The 21,890-nt window shown below is 39.6% G+C and overlaps 1 protein-coding gene and 1 long non-coding RNA gene across 3 annotated transcripts in view; one reads left to right on the top strand and one right to left on the bottom strand.

Annotated features, from left to right (window-relative positions):
* ssh1a (slingshot protein phosphatase 1a) overlaps nucleotides 1-21,890 on the top strand; it is a 55,600-nt gene that overhangs the window by 26,596 nt on the left and 7,114 nt on the right. For both annotated transcript variants that reach the window (XM_055655332.1, XM_055655333.1), the window contains exons 5-14: nucleotides 1,430-1,551; nucleotides 4,339-4,407; nucleotides 5,209-5,274; nucleotides 5,981-6,175; nucleotides 6,495-6,588; nucleotides 7,242-7,370; nucleotides 9,763-9,809; nucleotides 10,887-11,033; nucleotides 14,692-14,892; nucleotides 19,364-20,054. In XM_055655332.1, the coding sequence (XP_055511307.1) occupies nucleotides 1,430-1,551; nucleotides 4,339-4,407; nucleotides 5,209-5,274; nucleotides 5,981-6,175; nucleotides 6,495-6,588; nucleotides 7,242-7,370; nucleotides 9,763-9,809; nucleotides 10,887-11,033; nucleotides 14,692-14,892; nucleotides 19,364-20,054 (1,761 nt within the window). The remainder of the gene's footprint in view (nucleotides 1-1,429; nucleotides 1,552-4,338; nucleotides 4,408-5,208; nucleotides 5,275-5,980; nucleotides 6,176-6,494; nucleotides 6,589-7,241; nucleotides 7,371-9,762; nucleotides 9,810-10,886; nucleotides 11,034-14,691; nucleotides 14,893-19,363; nucleotides 20,055-21,890) is intronic.
* LOC129709178 (uncharacterized) lies at nucleotides 5,281-8,520 on the bottom strand. The gene is made up of 3 exons (XR_008725476.1): nucleotides 8,113-8,520; nucleotides 7,020-7,124; nucleotides 5,281-5,589 (listed from the first exon to the last, which is right to left on the bottom strand). It is a non-coding gene; the product is annotated as an uncharacterized LOC129709178 (long non-coding RNA).

Below are 21,890 nucleotides of genomic sequence, written 5' to 3'. Positions count from 1 at the left end.
ACGGAATTGCGGATCAGTTGGGGGAGTGAGTTCCAGAGCCTGGGAGCTGCCCTGGAGAAGGCTCTGTCCCCAAAACTGCGGAGGCTGGATTTGTGGATGGAGAGGAGACTGGCTGATGTGGATCTGAGGGACCGTGAGGGTTGGTAGGGGGAGAGGAGGTCAGTGAGATATGGGGGGGCCAGATGGTGGAGGGCTTTGTAGGTGAGGACCAGGATTTTGTAGGTGATCCGGTGGGAGATGGGAAGCCAGTGAAGTTGTTTGAGGACTGGAGTGATGTGATGCCAGGATTTGGTGTGGGATGAGTCTTTGTCCCAAACATTATGGAGGGCACTGTACCTTGAGTATTGTGCCTAGGTTTGGTTTAGCACTGCAGATAGGTTTGGTTCAGCCAGAGCGTTCTTATTATGTATGATGTCTCTGTGACAAATGACAGTACATTCTTGAAGTACAATAAGATCACAAAGTAACTCATAAGCTTTTGAACAATTTTAAATTAATATGTACTCCTACAGAATTCATTGCACCATTCATATTGTTAGTTTTCAGGTTTTCTCTTTACCAATGCTGAGACTCTGTCCCTTCAAAGTCTCTGCTTTTCTGAATCATGAACCATACAGATTGGAAAGATTATTTAACTCCTGGCCTGTTGCATCAGCTGATCTGTTAAAGTTTGGCTTTTTCTCCCTTTTATTAGTCGTAGTCATACAGCGTGGAAACAGGCCCTTCAGCCCAACTTACCCATTCTGACCAACATGTCCTATCTACACTAGTCCTACCTGCCTGCATTTGACCCATATCACTCGAAACATGTCCTATCTATCTAAATGTTTCTTAAACCTTGCGTTAGTACCCGACTAAACTACCTCATCTGGCAGCTTGTTCCACAAACGCACCACCCTTTGTGTGAAAAGTTACCCCTCAGGTTCCTATTAAATGTTTCCCCGTCACCTTAAACGTATGTTCACTGGTTGTCAATTTACCTACTCTGGGCAAGATACTCTGTGCGTCTACACGATCAATTCCTGTCACGATTTTCTTTTGGGAGAGAAAAATTTGATCCTACTTGTCAATGCTATTTAATAATTTGTACTGGAACATAGTACAGGAGCAAAACAGGAACAGCCACTCACAATGTCTGTCCCACCCACAATGCCAAATTCAACTAACTCATTTGCCTGCACAGAATCCATATCATGCAGAAGAAACGATGTAGAGGCTTGGGGAGTGTATGATTGAGCTTGATTACAGTTATGGCTCATCAACATCGCCTTTCCTTATCAAACAACAGTGTTAACAAATGTGTCTTCACAACTTTGTACAATGCTAGAAACAGTGGAGGAACCAAAATTGTTGAAAACTGGATCAATAATGTTTTAATCAAAGCACCTTAACCGCTGTCTGATACACTGAAAATTGTTTGCCTACCTAGGCAGTACGTCTGGAAAGCATGTCAGCTGATCGAATCCGATATATGGTGGTTGTATATACTAATGGACACCAGGATACAGAGGAGAATGTTCTGCTGGGAATTGATTTTGCAAGCAAAGAAAGGTATGAAGTATGTGTACTTGTGCAGGGTAGGGAGGTCAGGGGGAGTTAGTGCTGGGCTGGTGATCAATATGAGGGTGGAGAGAGCAATGAACATTGAAAGGATAGCAATCTTACATAGATACATAGACAATAGGTGCAGGAGTAGGCCATTCAGCCTTTTGAGCCAGCACTGCCATTCAATGTGCTCGTGGCTGATCATCCACAATCAGTACCCCGTTCCTGCCTTCTCCCCATATCCCTTGATTTCGCTAGCCCTAAGAACTCTATCTAACTCTTTTGAATGCCTCCAGTGAATCAGCCTCCACTGCCTTCTGAGGCAGTGAATTCCACAAATTCACAACTCTCTGTGTGAAAAAGTTTTTCCTCATCTTAGTTCTAAATGGCCTACCCCTTATTCTTAAACTGTGGCCCATGTTTCTGGACTCCCCCAACATCGGGGACATGTTTCCTGCATCTAGCGTGGCCAATCCCTTAATAATTTTATGTTTCTATAAGATCCCCCTCATCCTTTTCAATTCCAGTGAATACAAGCCCAGTCGCTGCATTCTTTCATCATATAACAATCCCGCCGTCCCGGGAATTAACCTCGTGAACCTATGCAGCACTCCCTCAATAGCAAGAATGTCCTTCCACAAATATGGAGACCAAAACTGCACACGGTGCTCCAGGTGTGGTCTGATCAGAGCCCTGTACAATTGCAGAATGACCTCTTTGCTCATATACTCAACTTCTCTCCTCTCCTACATGCCATTAGCTTTCTTCACTGCCTGCTGTACATGTATGCTTATTTTCAGTGACTGATGTAATGGGACACCCAGGTCTCATTGTACTTCCCTTTTTCCTAACCTGACACCATTCTGATAATAATCTGCCTTCCTGTTCTTGCCTCCAAAATGGATAACCTCACATGTATCCACATTATACTGTATCTGCCATGCACCTACCCACTCACCCAACCTGTCCAAGTCACTCTGCATCCTCATAGCATCCTCTTCACAGTTCACATTGCCACCCAGCTTTGTGTCATCTGCCAATTTGCTGGTTACTTTTAATTCCTTCATCAAAATCATTAATGTATATTGTAAATAGCTGCGGCCCCAGCACCGAGCCTTGCGGCACCCCACTAGTCACTGCCGGCCATTCTGAAAGGGACCCGTTAATCCCTAAGCTTTGTTTCCTGTCTGTCAACCAATTTTCTATCCATGTTAATGCCCTACCAACAATACCATATGCTCTAATTTTGCCCACTAATCTCCTATGTGGGACCTTATCAAAGACTTCCTGAAAGTCCAGGTACACTACTTCCACTGGCTCTCCCTTGTCTATTTTACTTGTTACATCCTCAAAAGATTCCAGAAGATTTGTCAAGCATGATTTCCCCATCATAAATCCATGCTGACTTGGACCGATTCTGTTACTGCCTTACAAAAGTAAAGTCTTCAATACCTCTCTAATCCTGAAACAGTTAATAATGCAAATAACCTACCAAATTACCAAACCTCTATTGTAGATCTGTTTGATATTTTGATGGCATTTGCGTGGTTAACTTTTTGAGGATTAGAAAGGAATTGAAGATTGTTATCCTATTAAAGGATAAGAGGCAGACATTCTCATTACATTTAAAAAAAAAAAGGTTGATAGACTCCATACATGCTTATCAGTAGAAAACATTGGTGTAAGATAAACCTAAATAGTTTCATTTTGGGGGTAGCATGGATATAAAGGGGTGAATTGCTTCCTTATATGCTATACATTTGTATACTTTTATTATCTACCATAACAGACCATGACTTCACTAAAGTTGTGCAAATAACTTTAGTTTCAGCTTCTATTGTTGGCTCCCTATATAACTGATCTTTAAATGATCTTCAGATATATTCTGGTTGTCATGCGCTCTATTTCGATTACCTTTCTCCATCGTTGCTTCATGATGGAGAATGCACTGTGTGATGCCATGGACTGCAAATCACTGGATCCATCAGAAGTTCAATTCACTTGAATAGCTAGATCAAGTACAAGATCAAAAAAACTTAAGTCTTCAAATCAGATACTATGTTTACTGTTATCAGTGAACCCACATGTATAGGTAAAGACACTTTCATGGAGAATCATTGACAACAGCTAATAAATCATATTGTGAGTGGTTGTTGGAGCACAAAACATAATGTGCTTTGTTATAGATACATATAAGGAGAGATTTGGTGACTTTTGGAAGTAGGGGAAAAATACAGAGCTGTGGGCATAATACAGGCTAGTAGGATTTATTTTGGATTGCTATATATATCTGCAATGATCTTAATTAGAAGCTGAGTATTTATTTGGTTTAAGATATGGGTGCTGCTTTCACCATTCTTTAAAGCATATATGTACTATATGTACATTGTTTAATAGAGTATCATTGCACAAGTGTCAATCAACAAGTGATTAGTTGTCAATTTCCATGGGTACCTGCAATGAAACTGACACTGTTCTTATGAGACAATGGTGTCTAATACTGTGGGAAAGTTGCATGGAAACCTTTATCTCCCCTGGACTGTTGTTTTGCCAGACAGCTTTTTTTCTATGCGTCTATTTCCAAAGTAATTTTAATGGTTTTCTATTTATCAGTCAAAATCATATTATAACCATTTTGGCCCATATAATATAAAGCGGGTTCTCTAGTTCATCGATAGCATTATGTACATCTCACGGTATGGAAATGTGCGTTATAGCAGAACTACCTAAAAACATATATGATATCTCGCTAAACTGATTATATTTTTAACGACAATCTTTAATTTTCTCCAGCAATATTTGCACAATAGGAATGACCCTTCCTCTCTGGAGTGATACAAATATTCATTTGGATGGAGACGGGTAAGGCACAATGTAATTGCAAGAAGACATTTTATACTGTGGGATTTATATCCTCTCATAATTAAAAACCATTTTAATTGCATGCTTTACTGGCATGTTGGTTTTCATCTAGATTCTTTTGGAATGTCAGTTTTATCTAATTCACCGTTTGAAAATAACTGCCATTCTGTTTTGTGCACCAAAAGGGATAATATTGCGTATTTCCACGTTCTGTTGCATCTGCCATGTTTTCACCACTCACTTAGATTATTCATAACGTTTGAAGCCTTTTTTTAGCATTCTCCTTCCTGCTCATAAGTCAGTGTAGTTTTGTATCATCGGCAAATCTGCCAAATCTAGATTATGAGAGCCCGGGCCCATGCACTAAACCCTGCATTACACTACTGGTAATAGTTCGTCAATCTGAACAAGATTTGTGTACTCAACCATTTTGTTTTCGGTGTTTTGCTTTTACTGTATTTGGTCCCACTCGTGTAGTGTTTAGAAGATTGCAGCTTGAAAATGAACTTTTACCTAAAACCACCATTTTGCTTAATGCAAAACAAATCGCGGTTAGTGGATATGTTTAAAGGGGGGCTCGTTGGTTAATGGCTTCATTCCACGGTAGAAAAACCTTTATTAAGGAAGTTTAGCTTTTTGCATATGTTCAAAAGGAAAACATTCAGACCACTGAAAATGTGTTTTAACATAAATTTGCTCACAGTACATAATTCCAAAATAATATACTCTGAAGAATGCTGACTCGGGTGTTTTATAGAGTCCCCAAGATAGTATATCACAGATATTTTTTCTTTGTTGCAGTGGGTTCAGTGTGAGTTCAGCAGACCGTATTCTTATCTTCAAGCCAGTCTCTGTACAAGCCATGTGGTAAGTATTGCAAGTTGAAACTCTGGTAACCTCGGGACCTGGCCAGTGCTGAACAACAAAAAATGCCCCTCGTCATGTTCCTCGAAGCAGACAGGAAAATTGTACTTTTTAAGTACAGACATTCCCCGGGTTATGTAATGGCCTGAGAACTGTCAAAGCTTCTGTAAATTGGGAACACTGTCAGCTCCAATCGCATAAGTTGTACTGGTAGGTGAATTAGCTACATCTTAGTCCAGATTGTAGTTATTACAGATATGTACTTCAGCTTCAAAACATGCTGGACCATAGAAGATGCTGGAGCACAGAATGCCAAACCTGAAAGGAAAACTAACTATTAGTGAACCATTAAAAAAAGACCTTAATATTATTTTGGGACAGTCGAGAGCTGGATCGATCTGGCTGTTCAATAAAGAAAGTAACGTGGGGCCCAGAAATGAGCATTGAAGCAGAGGGCCAATTGTAATTTTAGTCATAGAATTCCTGCTGTAAACTTCAGTTTGAATGGATGGTGCATGTAGTGGAGAGCTGAACTATGCAGCTGTAGTGTCAGGATATAATTCAAATGATTTTCAAGACTTATTTTTTATTTTTCAATGGAGCATGGATAGTGGGATATCCTGTGTCACATGTCAATGAAGATATATATTTATTTCTATGGTTAAAGATTTATAAAGTTGAATGCATGTGTATTATTTCTGTTTTCAAGGTCAGCATTACAGATTCTCCACAAATCCTGCGAAATGGCTCGTAGGTACAATTATTATCCATCAGGAATGGCTTTGACTTGGGCTAGTTACTACGAGAGCGGCATTAACTCGGAACAGAGTTGTATTAATGAATGGAATACAATGCAAGACCTACAGTCCATACGGGCTGACTCACCCCCAATGTTTGTTGACAAGTGAGTAATGATTTTAAGTTCCAAAATTCTTAAATCTTTAATATTTTGTGGTCCAGTTGAAATTGCATTCCTTTGGGGTAATTATTTGGGTAACTTTTGGGAGTGGCAATGATTTTCTGATTTTCACTGCCTTATCAATAAAGCTTAATTCAGCATAGACAGGTATCATAGCTATAAGTTACCTCTGCACATGGTTCGGTTTATGACCAATAACACTTTTAACCCACTTGGTCTCTGCTTCATTTGGAACAAATTGTATTTAGTATTTATTGCAAGCTTGATGAAGATAAATATGTTTACTTATGTACCTTTTTTATAGACCAACGGAGAGTGAGCTAACGGAGCGATTGATAAGAAACAAATTAAGATATATAATGATGAGTAAAGATTTGGAAAATGTCACTTCCAAAGAAGTAAGAAGTTAACCATTGTATTAAACACATTGCTTTAAATTGTATATTGAGGTTATTATAGACTTTAGACTTTAGAGATACAGCATGGGAACGGACCATTCAGCTCACTGTGTCCACACCAACCAGCGATCACCCTATACACTAGCACTAGTCATACACACTGGGAACAATGTACAAATTAGAGAAGCCAATTGTGTATCTGTATGTCTTTGGAGTGTGGAACAAAACCAGAGCACCCGGAGAAAACCCACGCGGTCATGAGAACATACAGTGCCTTCCTTAATGTTTGGGACAAAGACCCATCATTTATTTATTTGCCTTTGTATTCCACAATTTGAGATTTGTAATGGGGAAAAAAATCACATGTGGTTAAAGTGCACATTGTCAGATTTTATTACTTATTAAACAGTATTAAAACAGATAATACTCACTTTTCTGTGAATAATTCAGATGGCCTGGTCCACTGCAATATACAGATCTCTGGTGAGGTTGTTGATTTCATTTGGAGCAGTTGTTAGACATGATGTCTTGCATCCCTGCTCACAGATTCCCATCCCAAAATGAGTATGTACCATTGTGATAGGAAGAAAGTAAGGGGAAAAAACGAATATATGTGTAAATTATTCCATACTACAAAGTTGTTTTATTTGCAGATTCGAAATGAATTAGAACAACAAATGAATTGCAATCTGAAAGAATACAAAGGATTTATTGATAATGAAATGCTCATCATTTTAGGACAAATGGATAAAGCTTCCCTAATATTTGATCATCTTTATTTGGTAAGGTTTTTCCTTGGCTATTGTACACATTTGTTTAATTGCTGAGAAGGTAGTCCTGTGTGGAAACACGCTTTTATGGAATGCATTTTAGATTTTTCTTTAACTGAGCAGTGAATTACCTTGGTATCCACCACCTCTCCATTGATATTAATTAATTATTCATATCCTAAACAATGCCATACATACTGCTCCAAACAAATAGCATTGGTTCTGATTAATGTTGTTGGTACCTAGAATATGTTGAGGAGAGAACTTCAGCTGCATCTTCTGTTCTTGGGGCCATGCCAATTATACGAATTGCACGTTTTATAGAATTTAGATGATTAGTAACATGATTGAACAAATCATTAAAGTAGAATATACTGGAAATGAAATATCTGAATCACAAGTACATTAGCTATTCAAGGCTCATTCAAATTATTGGTCTTTTTTGACTGAAAAGTTGTCCACCTTTTATTTTTAGGATTGGTGAGTATGACAATAGGCAAATTAAAAAGTGAATAGGTCCCTCTCGAATCTTGCAAATTACTGATATCATGTAGAATTATCTAAATTGAAACAAGTGCTACGATTTTGTAACAGCCAGCATTGGTCATTTGGACTGCATGGCTTGTTATGGTGGACAAAATATTCATATACTTGAACCTGTTATCAAGAAATTTTCCTTTCTGATATGTTTATTTGCTTTATTGAATGTTCAGTACTTAACAAAAAACAAGTAAATGTAAAATAAATAGCTTACCTTTTCCCTCCTCGTCTCTAGGTTGGGTATCCCCATCCAAGTAAGTGGGGACTCCAATCCTATACCAGATCAATAATTTTAATGAGAAAAATGTTTTGGAAAAACCAAGCCACATGCATTTGTTGTAATCATTCAGAGATTTCCCAAGCTCCACTGTCTTTCTTGATTTAAGATCTTCTAAATGTTTGTTCCTGAATAACATACCTTTATCTTGAAGAATCTTCAATCTTTTTTACACTGACTCTGACTTGATTTGACTATCTGATACGAACAAATATTTTAGGCAAAGCATATTTAAATAACTACTTATTCTCGCTTATGGTGTGCACAGCCTAAAGTTGCAGGTCAACTTGTTCTATTTGATCTACTGTATTTCCCAGCAATGAAGATGCACCTGTGACAAAGACACACCCCCAATTTAAGTTGTTACATTTTGAGAAAAGGATGGCGGGGCAGGATCAAGGGTTTGCTTTAGTCCAGGGGTCGGCAACATTGCCTGCGTGCCCCGGGACTGGCTGCAGTTCCCAGATCCCTCGCGTCTCCAGGATGAGCTGCAGTTCCCAAGTCGCCTGCAAGCCCGGGACCGGCTGTAGCACCCAGGTTGCCTGCCCCAGGACTGGTAGAGAGAGAGAGAGAGTGAGAGAGAGAGAGAGCCCGGGACGGATTAGCCAACCTTCCGCCCAGTAGCTACCCGCCAACCACCACCTCCACCGGTTGCGCCTGTGCCGAAGGACACTGTGGCTGTCTGGTGGGCGTGCCTCAGAAGGCGCTGAGGTGGCAGCCAGTTCCGCTGTCCGGTCCCGGCTGCCGCTCACAGCCACCCGAGCTACTTCCTTCCCCGGCCACAATGCGATGGCTCCTCACCCGGAGCTCCACGGCAGCGGTGAATGAGTGAGTTGCTGGCATGATCCCTGACCCCCACCTTCTCAACGCTCCTGCCCGCCCTGCAACTTTACCCCTAGCGGCCCAGCCAATTTGTGCAGCCCAGGCCATGCTGACCCGGGCCAGACTCCCCACACGTTGTGAAAGAAACTCCTCCCCCCCCTCCCCCCCTTATCAGCGCTGTCCTTTTTTACAGCCGCTTCCCATCAGCTGCGAGCAATGAGGGATAGACCTGGCTATCCCTCAGTGCAACCACATCGTTCTTGATGTTGCTGTACTGAGGGATAGCCAAGATTATCTTTCTTGGCTAACACCTAACCTTCGGCCTCCAAGACACAGGTACATTTTCATGCCTTATTATTGGACAAAAAATAACGTCTTCATTGCCGGGAAATACAGTAATTGTTTGTGCACGTCGGGTTGATTGCATTAGTTGAAACAGGGTGGACCACATGATGGTTGCGATCTCCCACCCCAATTAAATGACTGCACCTTCAATTGCCTTATTTGCACCCACATACAGATTTGGTGAATACCATAATATAATAAAACTCCAAGCATTTTTCTATTGCCACTGTTGAATGGGAAGGACAACTGTACTGGAACACAAAATTCATCAAAACATTGTCTTCTTGTTTGTCTAATGCTTATTTGAGGATAGGAATAAGTTGAATTTTTTTTCACTGCTGTAAGGTTTACAATGATTAAAATAGTTTTCTGGAAAACTATTCTTGTATTTCATAGTGATTGTGATCATTGTCATTTTAGGGTTCAGAGTGGAATGCTTCAAATTTGGAAGAGCTTCAGGCAACAGGGTAAGGGCGAAACAACTAGTAAAGTATATTTAAAATTTCACTTTCTAATTACTGCATCGACTTCCAAAACTATGTCCTTCTGTCAACTGATACTTTTAAAAACTGAGGAAATTAAGAATACAATACACTTTGCACATTTTTCCAGTATCAAAGAAAAAAATACTATCTGCAAGATCTGGAAGTGGGTGATATTGTGCTGTTTGACTGTCCAGATGTATATACAGGTCCCCCCGCCCCCCCCCCAGTTAACTACAGTGTTAGTTTTCTAAAGAACCCTTTATTGTGTGAATTCACATAATGAGGTACAGTGCAACATTGACTTTCATGAATTATACCATTTGTCTTGGAAGAATCGAGTTAGACTATGGTCAATCTCCCCTCAGTAGTGATGCTGTAAAATATCAAACCTTACTTTTGACAAGGTGAAACATGTATGTTGAAACTTACAAGTCATTCATTGTAATGGTCATTGTTTTCAAATGGCAGAATGCAAGGATTCACGGTTACATTTTTTAAATTTATTGTATCTTGTTTATTTCAGATTCCTCCTTGTAACCGAATCGAGACTAATGTTAAATGTTACTGGTTTTCACAGACCTGCTTGCGAAAGATAGTATCCAAAAGTGTTTCCTATCTTTCACTGTAGTGAGTAAAACCTGCAAGGTGACAATTTCTATTAAATAAAACCCTTTAATGAAAGGGAAGATTTGAAAGTGGATGTTCACTCAGTTGGGAAACTTGTAAGAACAATCATATCGCAATCTATGTAAGAACGCTGGATTATTTTCCCTCTGTAACACTGTAATTTTAAATCACCAAGCAGCAGTCCCACCTAACTTAGTATATGTACAAAATGAAGATCCAGCATTCTGAGTACCCCATTGGTTGATGCGATTATCATTTTCAACATATCAACCAGGACAAATAACCAATATATCTAAACTTGTAGTTTATTGCTTTATTGTGTTATATCATTCTGTGTTTACAAATTATATTATATTCTTCATTGAGGTGATTGTTAAAAAAATAAATGGTTATCAAGAAATTTCTCACCACAGTTTTTTTGGTTTCTTGCAGCGTTGGGTATATCTTAAATGTAACCAGAGAAATTGACAACTTCTTTCCCGGATTGTTCTGTTACCACAATATACGGGTGTTTGATGAGGATTCTACAGACTTATTGGCCTATTGGAATGACACATATAACTTCATAACAAAAGCCAAGTAGGTAGAGGGACAAATTTTGCATGGTGGCAAAAATAATCATTTGATTACAGATTACAAAATAATCATTTGATTACCGCTAGGATCATAATACGTAGTGAACTTGTTAATGTTTGTAAGGTTGATTAGTAAGTTAGTGTCCTGTAAACAATGTTAACTGAAGAGTTATTGCAGAGCCATGAAGGCAGATTTGTGATATGTGATGAGAATAACCGATCCTTGAGGAATAATTACTTAATTTGAAGACTTAAGATCCGTGTATAATTTAACCTTTAATTTTGGAATAGTTATTAATAGATGCTTGACTGAATACAATATAGTGAATGGAATTATTTCTAACATTTGGAAGGGAGGGAATATAATTTGAGGTAGACACAAAATGCTGGAGTAACTCAGCGGGACAGGCAGCATCTCTGGAGAGAAGGAATGGGTCACGTTTCGGGTCGAGACCCTTAATTTGAGGGCTGCTAAATAATCCTGAGTGAATTAATTGTATTCCATTGTGGCTCATTTCCAGACCTATCCAAATTTAAATTTCAAATTTCAATGGTATAGAAACAGGGGAACGATTTAAAACACCCAAGCAAGGAACAGGAAAATGGAATGGATAAATGGAACTGATGCAGGGGGAGGGATTCAGTAATGTGGATCATTGGGCTTTCTTCCAGGGAAGGTGGGACCCTGTATATGAGGGACTGTTTGCACCTGAACTGGAGGTGTGCCAATATCTTTGCGGGGAGATATGCTAGTTCTACTCCAGTGGGTTTAAACTGGCTGGGGGTGGGACCGAAAACAATAGTATATGAGATGGGGAAATAGTGCCTGGTGTAAATGTTCATGTGAGTAAGGTCAGTAGAGCGGGGGGCAGGTCAGGGAACAAAGAAGGACTGATAGATTAAATTGTACTTGTTTAAATACAAAAGCCTGACAAGTAGGACAGATAAACATAAGATGTGGATTGGTACACGAGCTGGGATATTATAGCCATAACAGGAGCAAGGCTGGGAATGTTGCAGGCCTGACACTCAGTGCTCCTGGGTACAGGTGTTGCAGGTATGATAGTCACAGGTAAAACAAGAGGATTAGGGAGGAGATCACATCAAGACTCAGATAGAATATCCTTGGCTTTTTGTCCAGAGACTATATGGCTATAAGGGGTTGTATTATAGGCTCCCATCAGTAAATAGGAATGCAAACATGTGGGGAGATTACTTCTTATAAGAACAATAGGGTAATGATAGCAAGAGATTTTAATATCTCTCGTATTGACGAGAAATTCCATTGTGCAAGGGGCTTGGATGGGTTGGAATTTCTTAAGTGTGTCCAGGAAATGTTTTGTAATACATGGAGGGTGCCAGACTGGAAGGCCTATTCAGGAATGAGGTCAGGCATGAGTTTGAAGCATACTTTGAGACCAGAGAATATAATCCTATTCTAAATAATTTTGGAAAAAGATAATAGTGGTCCACAATTTAGACCTGAAATGGAGCATGGCCAATTTTGAAGGGAAACGACAGGAACTTGCAGAGATTTACTGGGAGATACTGTTTACAGATAAAGTGGTGTCTGCAAGTGGGAAGCTGTTAAGGGTGTGATTGGGAGGTGTGATGTTCCTGTTACAGAGAAGGAGAAGACTCGCAGGTGTAGGGAACCCTGGTTGATTTGGGGCATTGAGGCCTTAGGAAAGAAGAAGGCGTATGTTGGGTAGAGGCAGTAGGGGTCAAGCTAAACACTTGAATATAAGAATGTAGAATTAGACTTAAGAGGGAAATCAGTAGGACAAAAAGAAGACATGAGATTTTGCTGATGTTAAGATAAAGGAAAATCCTAAGAGATTATTTTGGTATATTAAGAGCCAAATGGCAACAAGGGAGGGAACAGGCTCCCTTAAGGATCAGTGTTGTCATCTATATGTGAGCCACAGGAGATGGCCCAGGTGTTAAATGAATACTTCACTTCTGTATTTATTCTTGAGAATGTGATAAAAGCAAAGGGTTCGAAGAAAATGAGTAGTGATGTGTTGCATCATAACCAAATTACAAACGAGGAGGTGCCAGCCGTCTCAAAGGATATTAAAGTAAATAAATCCCAAGTGTCTGACCAGGAGTATCCTTGGATATAATGGAATTCTGGGGAAGAAATAGCTGGGGCCCTGGCAGAAATATTTGCGCTCATTCTGAAGAAAGGCCCTGACTCGAAACGTTGCCTATCCATGTTCTTCAGAGATGCTGCCTGACGCGCTGAGTTCCTCCAGCATTTTTGTCAACGTCAGTCTGAAGAAGGGTCTCGACCCGAAACGTCGCCTATTCCTTCTTTCCATAGATGCTGCCTCACCCGCTGAGTTCCTCCAGCATTTTTGTCTACTGCTGAGTTACTCCAACATTTTGACTTTTTTTAGAATATTTGCCACAGGGGAAGTACGGGGAGACTGGAGAATGGCTAATGTTGTACCTTTTTAAGATTGGTTGCAAGGACGCCAGGGATCTACACACTGGTGAACCTGATAATAGTGATGGGTAGATTACTGGAGGGGATTCTGAAGGATAAACTTTTCCATTTGGATAGGCTAGAACCGATTAGGGATATCAGCACAGCTTCATGCCTAGGAGATCATGTGTCACCAATTTGATAGTTTTTTTGAAGAGGTCACCAAGGGGTTTGGCAAGTGCAGGACAGTGGATATTGTGTATATATAGATGGAATTTAGCAAGCTCTGTTGACTAGGTCCTGCAAGGTAGGTTGATCCGGAAGGTTAGATCGAGAGTGATTTTGACTGAGCTAGCCAAATGGATTTGAAATTGGCTTGAAGGAAGGAGACAGAGGGTGGTCATGGAGGTTTGCTTTTCTGAGACCAATGGTGTGCTGGAAGGAAATAGGCTGGGTCCACTGTTGATTGTGATCAATATTAATGATTTGGATGACAGTGCAGTTAATGTGTCAATAAATTTAAGGATGCCAGCAAAGTTAATGTTATGGTGGACAGTGAGGAAGGCTATCTAAGTTCACAAAATAATTTTGATCAACTGAGGCAGTGGACCAAGGAATAGTAAATTGAATTTAACTCTGAAAGTGTAAGGTGATTTATTTAAGTATGTCATATCAGGGCAGGACTTGGATGATTGAAGTGTAACTTTATAGTAATAGACATTGAAATAGAAAATAACCATTCTTGTTGCAATCATGAAAATACTTCTGAAATGCTGTCCGTAAAGATTGACTGCAGATACTGGATTCCTGAGCAAATGTCACAGTGCTGGGGGAACTCTGCAGACCAGGTAGCATCCATGGACGGAAATAGACCCTCCAGACTAATGAAGCAAAGGGGAGAAAACAGGTATAGAGAGGTGAGGTGAAGAGATGGGGCAAAAATCAGCGCCTGCAGTCTTTTATGTCGCCTGTTGGTATTGCATTGCCTTTGAGGTTAGATCTTAACTGATTTATTGTAGACATTTAAAAAAAGTAAAATTATCATAAAGACATTTATCTTTTACCAAAGTCTATCTTTAGTGCACATTGGTGGTCTTTAATATTATTGATCATTAATTTTCTGTTTGTCACTTTGTCCACTGACTTCTGTGCATGTAGTGATTTTTTGGTAAATATTTGTGCAATTTTTTTAAAAAGCTGGCATTTTAACTAAACTTTTTTTTATGTTCAGGAAAAATCATTCTAAATGCCTGGTGCATTGCAAAATGGGTGTCAGTCGGTCTGCATCAACTGTCATTGCATATGCAATGAAGGAATTCAGGTGGTCACTTGAAAAGGCCTACAAATATGTGAAAGAGAAACGAAGTGTCGCACAGCCAAATGCAGGGTTCATGAAGCAGCTTGCAGAATATGAAGGCATTTTAGATGCTAGGTAAATGGCTACTATTGGGGCCCAAACTGTATACAATTAACATCTGTAGTACATTTTTTCATCAAGTGACATTGTTGTTAAAACCGAGAATTGAAATAATATACTCCTTCCATATTTTTAATACAACTTTCCAAGCTCTCAGTTAACTGGTTTACATGTTGAATTCCCAATCCCTGTTCTAGAATTTTCCTGCTTGGTTGCTAATACAGATGCTCCCCGATTTACGATGCTTCGACTTACAGTATTTTGACTTTACGATCAACAAACGCTCAAGCCGCATGTCACTTCCGGTCACGTAATCGCATTGTATTAAATGCGTTTTCGACTTGCGGTATACAATTTATCGGAACGTAACCTCATCGTAGGTCGAGGAGCAGCTGTATAAACAAATTATTGAAGAAGTTGCTGAAACTCCAGATTTGCTGTGTTCATATCAAAAAATGTTATCTGTTAAGGAAGGGCTGTGGTAGCACCCGTTGGTATTGCAACTGCTGTGCCACAGGTGGATCGTTCATGCCTTCAGTTGAATTATATTGTGTGACGCCAGACTTGCCCAGTTGGGAAACGTCCTAGAGTGCTTCTGGAGAGATGGAAGCGTAACCTTTGCACTAGGATTATACAAAGATTGAGATAAATAGTACACCAGGAGAACGCTAATACATTCTTTGCAAGAAAAAAAGTTCTAAATTTAGGACATGTGGAAATAATTTCTCACTTGAAGACTATTAAGATTGATAAGATTTTTATTATTATATAATTTTCTGACATTTTTGATTTGAACTACTTAGAACACTGGGTATTTGTAAGATGATCAAACAATTTTTATGTACCCACAATAAGTCTTGAAATATTGGAAAAGATGGCTGGTCTGACAAAAATGTTAAATATTTTTTCTAATTTTCCCGTTTGCTTTTTTAATCTTCAAATTAAATGTTTATTTGCCTCCCGCATGGAACTTTAGGATGTTACCATGCTTCAATATAATTAGAGTCATGGTGGCGCAGCGGTAGAGTTGCTGCCTTGCCGAAGACACGGGTTCAATCCCGACTACGGGTGCTGTCTGTACGGAGTTTGTACGTTCTCCCCGTGACCTGCGTGGGAGATCTTCAGTTTCCTCCCACACTCCAAAGACGTACAGGTTTGTAGGTTAATTGGCTTGGTAAATGTAAACACAAATTGTCCCTAGTGGGTGTTAATGTGCAGGGAACACTGGTCGGTGTCGACCTGATGGGCCGAAGAGCCTGTTCCCGCGTGTATCTCTAAACTAAACGGTATTATGAATGCGAAGTAGTATTTGACAAATTTATTATAAGTTTTAGGGAGTGTAAAATGTACGTTGAATTCCAAGAGAACCAGAGGATGTAGTGCATTGGAATTTCTAAAAAGCATATGATGAAGTGCCATATAAGATGATATTCCATGAGGTAAAATTTCATTATATTGATGGTAATATATTGACATGTATAAGGGATCGATAGAAAACAGATAAAGGGATATTTTCAGATCGGCAATCAGAAACTAGTGAGATACCAGAATAATCAGTGCTTGGTCCTCGGCTGGGGAATTCGATAAAAGGACCAGGTGTAATATTTTCAACTGTTCTGACAATGCTCACATTTCCCCTTAATATACTTATTTGTCTTTTAATTTAGCCCACTCGCTTAATTTGTATCTGCCCCTTGACAAATTGGATATGTAGGTTGTGAGGAGGACTCAAAAACTCTGTCAAGGGACAATTACAAGTGAAGCGAGTGGGCGAAATAAAAAGGCAAATAAGTATATTAAGGAGAAATGTTAGGTTATTACTTAAAAATGAAATCTAATGCCTAAATAAATGTTGGTGTCCTTATACAGAGTACACAGAAGTTAGCACATAGATATAGCAAGTAATTAGCATGGCAATGGAATGTAAATCTTCATGAATTTAGTTATTCTATGAGGAAAGGAAGGATAGCACAAGCTTTAAATAATGATCATCTTAAATACCAGAACATATTCAAGAGGTTACATTTCTTACACCTGTTCCTAATTCAGATGCTCTTACATTAAATGATTTTGCTTTGAATATAATTGTTGTTAGTGAAATGTTAATATAGCAGTGGAAGTAACATTAACAAATCTCTTATTTAGTAGTCAAATTTGTTGCTGACATCTAGTCAAATTATGTGGGTTGATGCTAAATAGTTATTCAAATTATTTGGGTTGACTTGCCCTTAAAACTTTTTCTTCAAAACATATTGGATCCATGTGATGGGCCAGATGATTCTGATATTTTTTCAAATTGAATTTGAATCACTATTTTTGCCATTAAAAAAAATTGTTAAGCATGACTAGTATGACTAAAAGAAAAAAGCTGCAGATGTTGCAAATATGGGGGTTAACATGATTCGGGTAAAACAGATTTTAAATTCATTTTTCAAAATGTGGGCATTGCTGGCAAGGCCATCAAGTAGTTTCCATCCCCAATTTCCTCTTTGTAGTGTGTCCTGCAAAGCCATTTCTGAGGGCCAGACAGCATCTGCAGAGAAGGAATGGGTGATGTTTCAGGAGAGACCCTTCTTCCGACTCGACTCAAAACATCACCCATTCCTTCTCCAGAGATGCTGCCTGTCCCGCTGAGTTACTTCAGCATTTCGTGTCTAGCTTCGGTGTAAACCAGCATCTACAGTTCCTTCCAATACACTTAGCCATTTCTGATGACAGTTAAGGACCATAGAAACATAGAAAATATGTGCAGGAGTAGACCATTCAGCCCTTCGAGCCTGCACCGCCATTCAATATGATCATGGCTGATCATCCAACTCCGTATCCTGTACCTGCCTTCTCTCCCTACCCCCTGATCCCTCCAGCCACAAGGGCCACATCTAACTCCCTCTTAAATATAGCCAATGAACTGGCCTCAACTATACTCTGTGGCAGAGAGTTCCAGAGATTCACCACTCTCTGTGTGAAAAATGTTTTTCTCATCTCGGTCCTAAAAGACATCCCCCTTATCCTTAAACTGAGATCCCTTGTTCTGGACTTCCCCAACATCGGGAACAATCTTCCTGCATCTAGCCTGTCCAATCCCTTAAGAATTTTGTACGTTTCTATAAGATCTCCCCCTCAATCTTCTAAATTCTAGCGAGTACAAGCCGAGTCTATCCAGTCTTTCTTCAGATGCGACCAACAATGCGAGTATGGGTCTGGATTCACATAAAGACCAGAATAGGTAAAATGACAGATATCCTGCCTGCCCTGCAGGATATTACTGAGCCATAGCAATCTGTCAGGTGCTAAATTGGGGAGTTAGAAAAAGGCCATATTTTATAATGATCCAATGATTCCTTGGTAATCTTTACTATGACTGTCTTTGCATTTTATAATTTTAGATTATTAACTAAACTTAAATTCCACAGCTGTCATGTGAGACCTTGCCTCCATGCCTGGATTGTTGATATCTGATAGAGGTGTTCAAGATGCAGAGTTCACTTGAAATAAATGGAAGCTATTTTCTTAATAAATGGTTCATGGGTCAGTGGAGAAAGATTCAAAGTGAAAGATAAAAGATCCAGGGGAGGCATGAAGAAAGTTTTTATTTGTAAAGGGAGTGCATATGATGTGTTGCCCACTGCTCAGAAGATATGATAAAAACGCAGTCAATCGGGACTTTTGAAAGGGAATTGAATAGGCCGTTGAGATCAAATAATTTGGAAAATTATGGTGTAGAGGCAGAAGAATGGAAATGACTAGCTTGTTGCATGAGGAGCTGCATGGACTGGATCTGCCCGCACCCTCTATCACAGAGACTATCATGTTTACATTGCCCACCGCCCCTGCATTTTCTGTTCTTAATACAGTCAGCAATTTGCCCCTTTGCAATTTTTAAACTGCATCTAAGATGTCAGCTGAGCCATATTGGAGATTTCAGAGATTTATGTATGTAATCTTGGATAGAATTCAGTGCATCAATGGGGGAATGCTGCGTCATTGGAAATGTTATCTGTTTTGGAAGTGATATTAAATTATCCTGTCAGATAGACTACTCGGAGAAAGCAAGAAGGCTTTTGGCCAATATTTATTAACAAACGCCGTTGCAAAAGCAGATTATCAGTCCAATATTTTATTGCCAGCAGTAAATATTACCTGTACTATCTTATATAGTAGATTGCTGACTGTAAAATAATCTGGATCAACTGAAGGGTGTAATAAAACAAAAGCTAAATGGAGGTTTATTTCTCTTCATGTCCAAAATACATTATTTAGAACAAAGAAGATTAAAGCAGTGCAGCACAAGAACAGGACCACGATGTCAGTGCCTAACACGATGCCAAATTAAACTAATCCCTTCTACCTACACATGATCCATATCCCTTCATTTTGTGCATATTCGTGTGCTTAGCTAAACGCCTCTTAAGTGCCACGTTCATATCTGAATACACCATTGCGTTGATCCTGTCGCTAATACCTTTCTCCCACTTTTTAAAAACAGTAAACATCGACATAATAGTTTGTGGCGTCGTAATTCTGAGAGTGACCTGCAGGAAACTGTGAGGGATCCATTGTTCAAGAGCACCAGAATATCTACTCAACAAGACGTGAGCAGCGGCAACAAAGGAATTCAACACAGATATGGAAAGCAGAAATATAATGGTACTGAAAAAACTCAGAATTCAATAGCAGCCAACAAAAATAAAAGTGAACAAAATAATTCGAATTGCTACTTCAGATGTCTGTCAGATCCCAGTGTGGACAGTGCCTACATAAAACAGCAGAGGGAGCAGGATGAATATTCAATCCAAGTAGATGATGTGGAAAGAGATGCAATTCAGATGAACAACAGAGATTTCAGATGCACAGATGGTTTCTGTGACACTGGGGAATTTGTGTCATCTCAACTTCGTGATACTTTTGAATGTGAAGAAAAAGTACAAAGTCAGCAAGTAAATACTTACTTGATGTTTACAGCAGTAGCCGAGTCAGAAGAAGAAAATGAAAATACACTGGACGCTGATGGTGATCGAATAGTACTTGATGAACCTAACATAGAATGTGATCTAGAGGCCGATTCAAACCTTACAAACATACAGGAGCCAGTAATAACTGTTGAAAATCAACTTGATAAAGACAATGTGAACAATAACAACAACAACACCACAGAATTTGTTTTGCAAGTGGATGAAGTAAGTGCACATAACAAAAGAGCCATGATCCTTTTAGTACTCTCCAGCCTCTTCCACTCACTGAAATACCATTTGGCATTTATTACATATATATATTACTACTGGTTAATGGCAGTAAATGCACATAACTAAATAAAAACAGGGTTATTCTTGTCCAATTTCAACTAGATTTCACTGCATTTTTATATCAGATTCATTCAATTATATATATTTTTTAAATTGGAAACATTTTGAGATTTAAAAAGAGCCAGAAATTAGAAGTAGTCTTTTTGAAACTTCTATTGTTCATTAGGCAAAGATGAGTCAACCATGCGTTGGAAACCCAGAAAGAATACTTATCATTCTCATGGCATATTTCGATTGTGTGTTGAAGTGTAGAGAAATTATAACTGCATTTCTACTTGAAAAAAATGTAATCCCTACTGAAGGTAAAGGTGAGTCATACTTGCACATTTTTAACAGTAAAACTTTGGCTTGATCCTTCGAGCTTACCCATCCAAACTCACCATTTGGTTTCCCATTCATGATTTTTGGAACTAATCGCTATTAAATCTTATTTACAGCAATGTATTTAAACCATATTTAAAATGGGAATGATTTTCTGTTCTGCTTATTTCTCACTTAAATAGCTGCATCAATTTCAAATTGATTTTGACACTTGGCTATATCCTTTAGAACATGAACTCTATACTTCATAGAAAGCTTTAGCTTCAATTCTTTACGATTCCCCAATGTGTTTCAGCCCTACCGAGTCCTCTAATTCCCCTTTGTAGAGTAAATTCCAAGGATGTCCTTGTTCATCAGTCACTGAAAGTAAGCATGCAGGTACAGCTGGCAGTGAAGAAAGCATGTTGGCCTTCATAACAAGAGGAATTGAGTATAGGAGCAAAGAGGTCCTTCTGCAGTTGTACAGGGCCCCAGTGAGACCACACCTGGAATATTGTGTGTAGTTTTGGTCTCCAAATGTGAGGAAGGACATTCTTGCTATTGAGGGGTTGCAGCCTAGGTTTACAAGGTTAATTCCCGGGATGTCGGGACTGTCATATGTTGAAAAAAATGGAGCGACTGGGCTTGTACACTCTGGAATTTAGGATAAGAAGGGATCTTATTAAAACATATAAGATTATTAATGGATTGGACACGCTAGAGGCAGGAAACATGTTCCTGAAGGTACACAAAAATGCTGGAGAAACTCAGCGGGTGCAGCAGCATCTATGGAGCGAAGGAAATAGGTGACGTTTCGGGCCAAAACCCTTCTTCAGACTGATAGGAGGTGGGGGGGAAGAAGGAAGGAAAAATGGAGGAGGAGGAGCCCGAGGACTGGGAGGATGGGAGGAGACAGCTCGAGGGTTAAGGAAGGGGAGGAGACAGCAAGGGCTAGCAAAATTGGGAGAATTCAATGTTCATGCCTGCCGGGCGCAGGCTACCCAGGCGGAATATGAGGTGCTGTTCCTCCAATTTCCGGTGTTGCTCACTCTGGCAATGGAGGAGACCCAGGACAGATAGGTTGGATTGGAAATGGGAGGGAGAGTTGAAGTGCTGAGCCACCGGTAGGTTCTTGCGGACTGAGCGGAGGTGTTCAAACCCTTCTTCACCCAGAGAGTTGTGAATCTGTGAAATTCTCTGCCTCAGAAGGCAGTGGAGGCCAATTCTCTGGATGTTTTCAAGAGAGTTGGATAGAGCTCTTAAAGATAGCAGAGTAAAGGGATATGGGGAGAAGGTAGGAACGGGGTACTGATTATGGATGATCAGCCATGATCACAGTGAAAAGTGGTGCTGGCTCGAAGGGCCGAATGGCCTACTCCTGCACCTATTGTCTATTGATAATTGTTCCTT

Source organism: Leucoraja erinacea, chromosome 25, assembly GCF_028641065.1.
Source record: "Leucoraja erinacea ecotype New England chromosome 25, Leri_hhj_1, whole genome shotgun sequence".
Taxonomy (NCBI): domain Eukaryota; kingdom Metazoa; phylum Chordata; class Chondrichthyes; order Rajiformes; family Rajidae; genus Leucoraja; species Leucoraja erinaceus.
The sequence above is the reverse complement of the archived record's forward strand: the minus strand, read 5'-3'. Positions and strand labels throughout refer to the sequence as shown.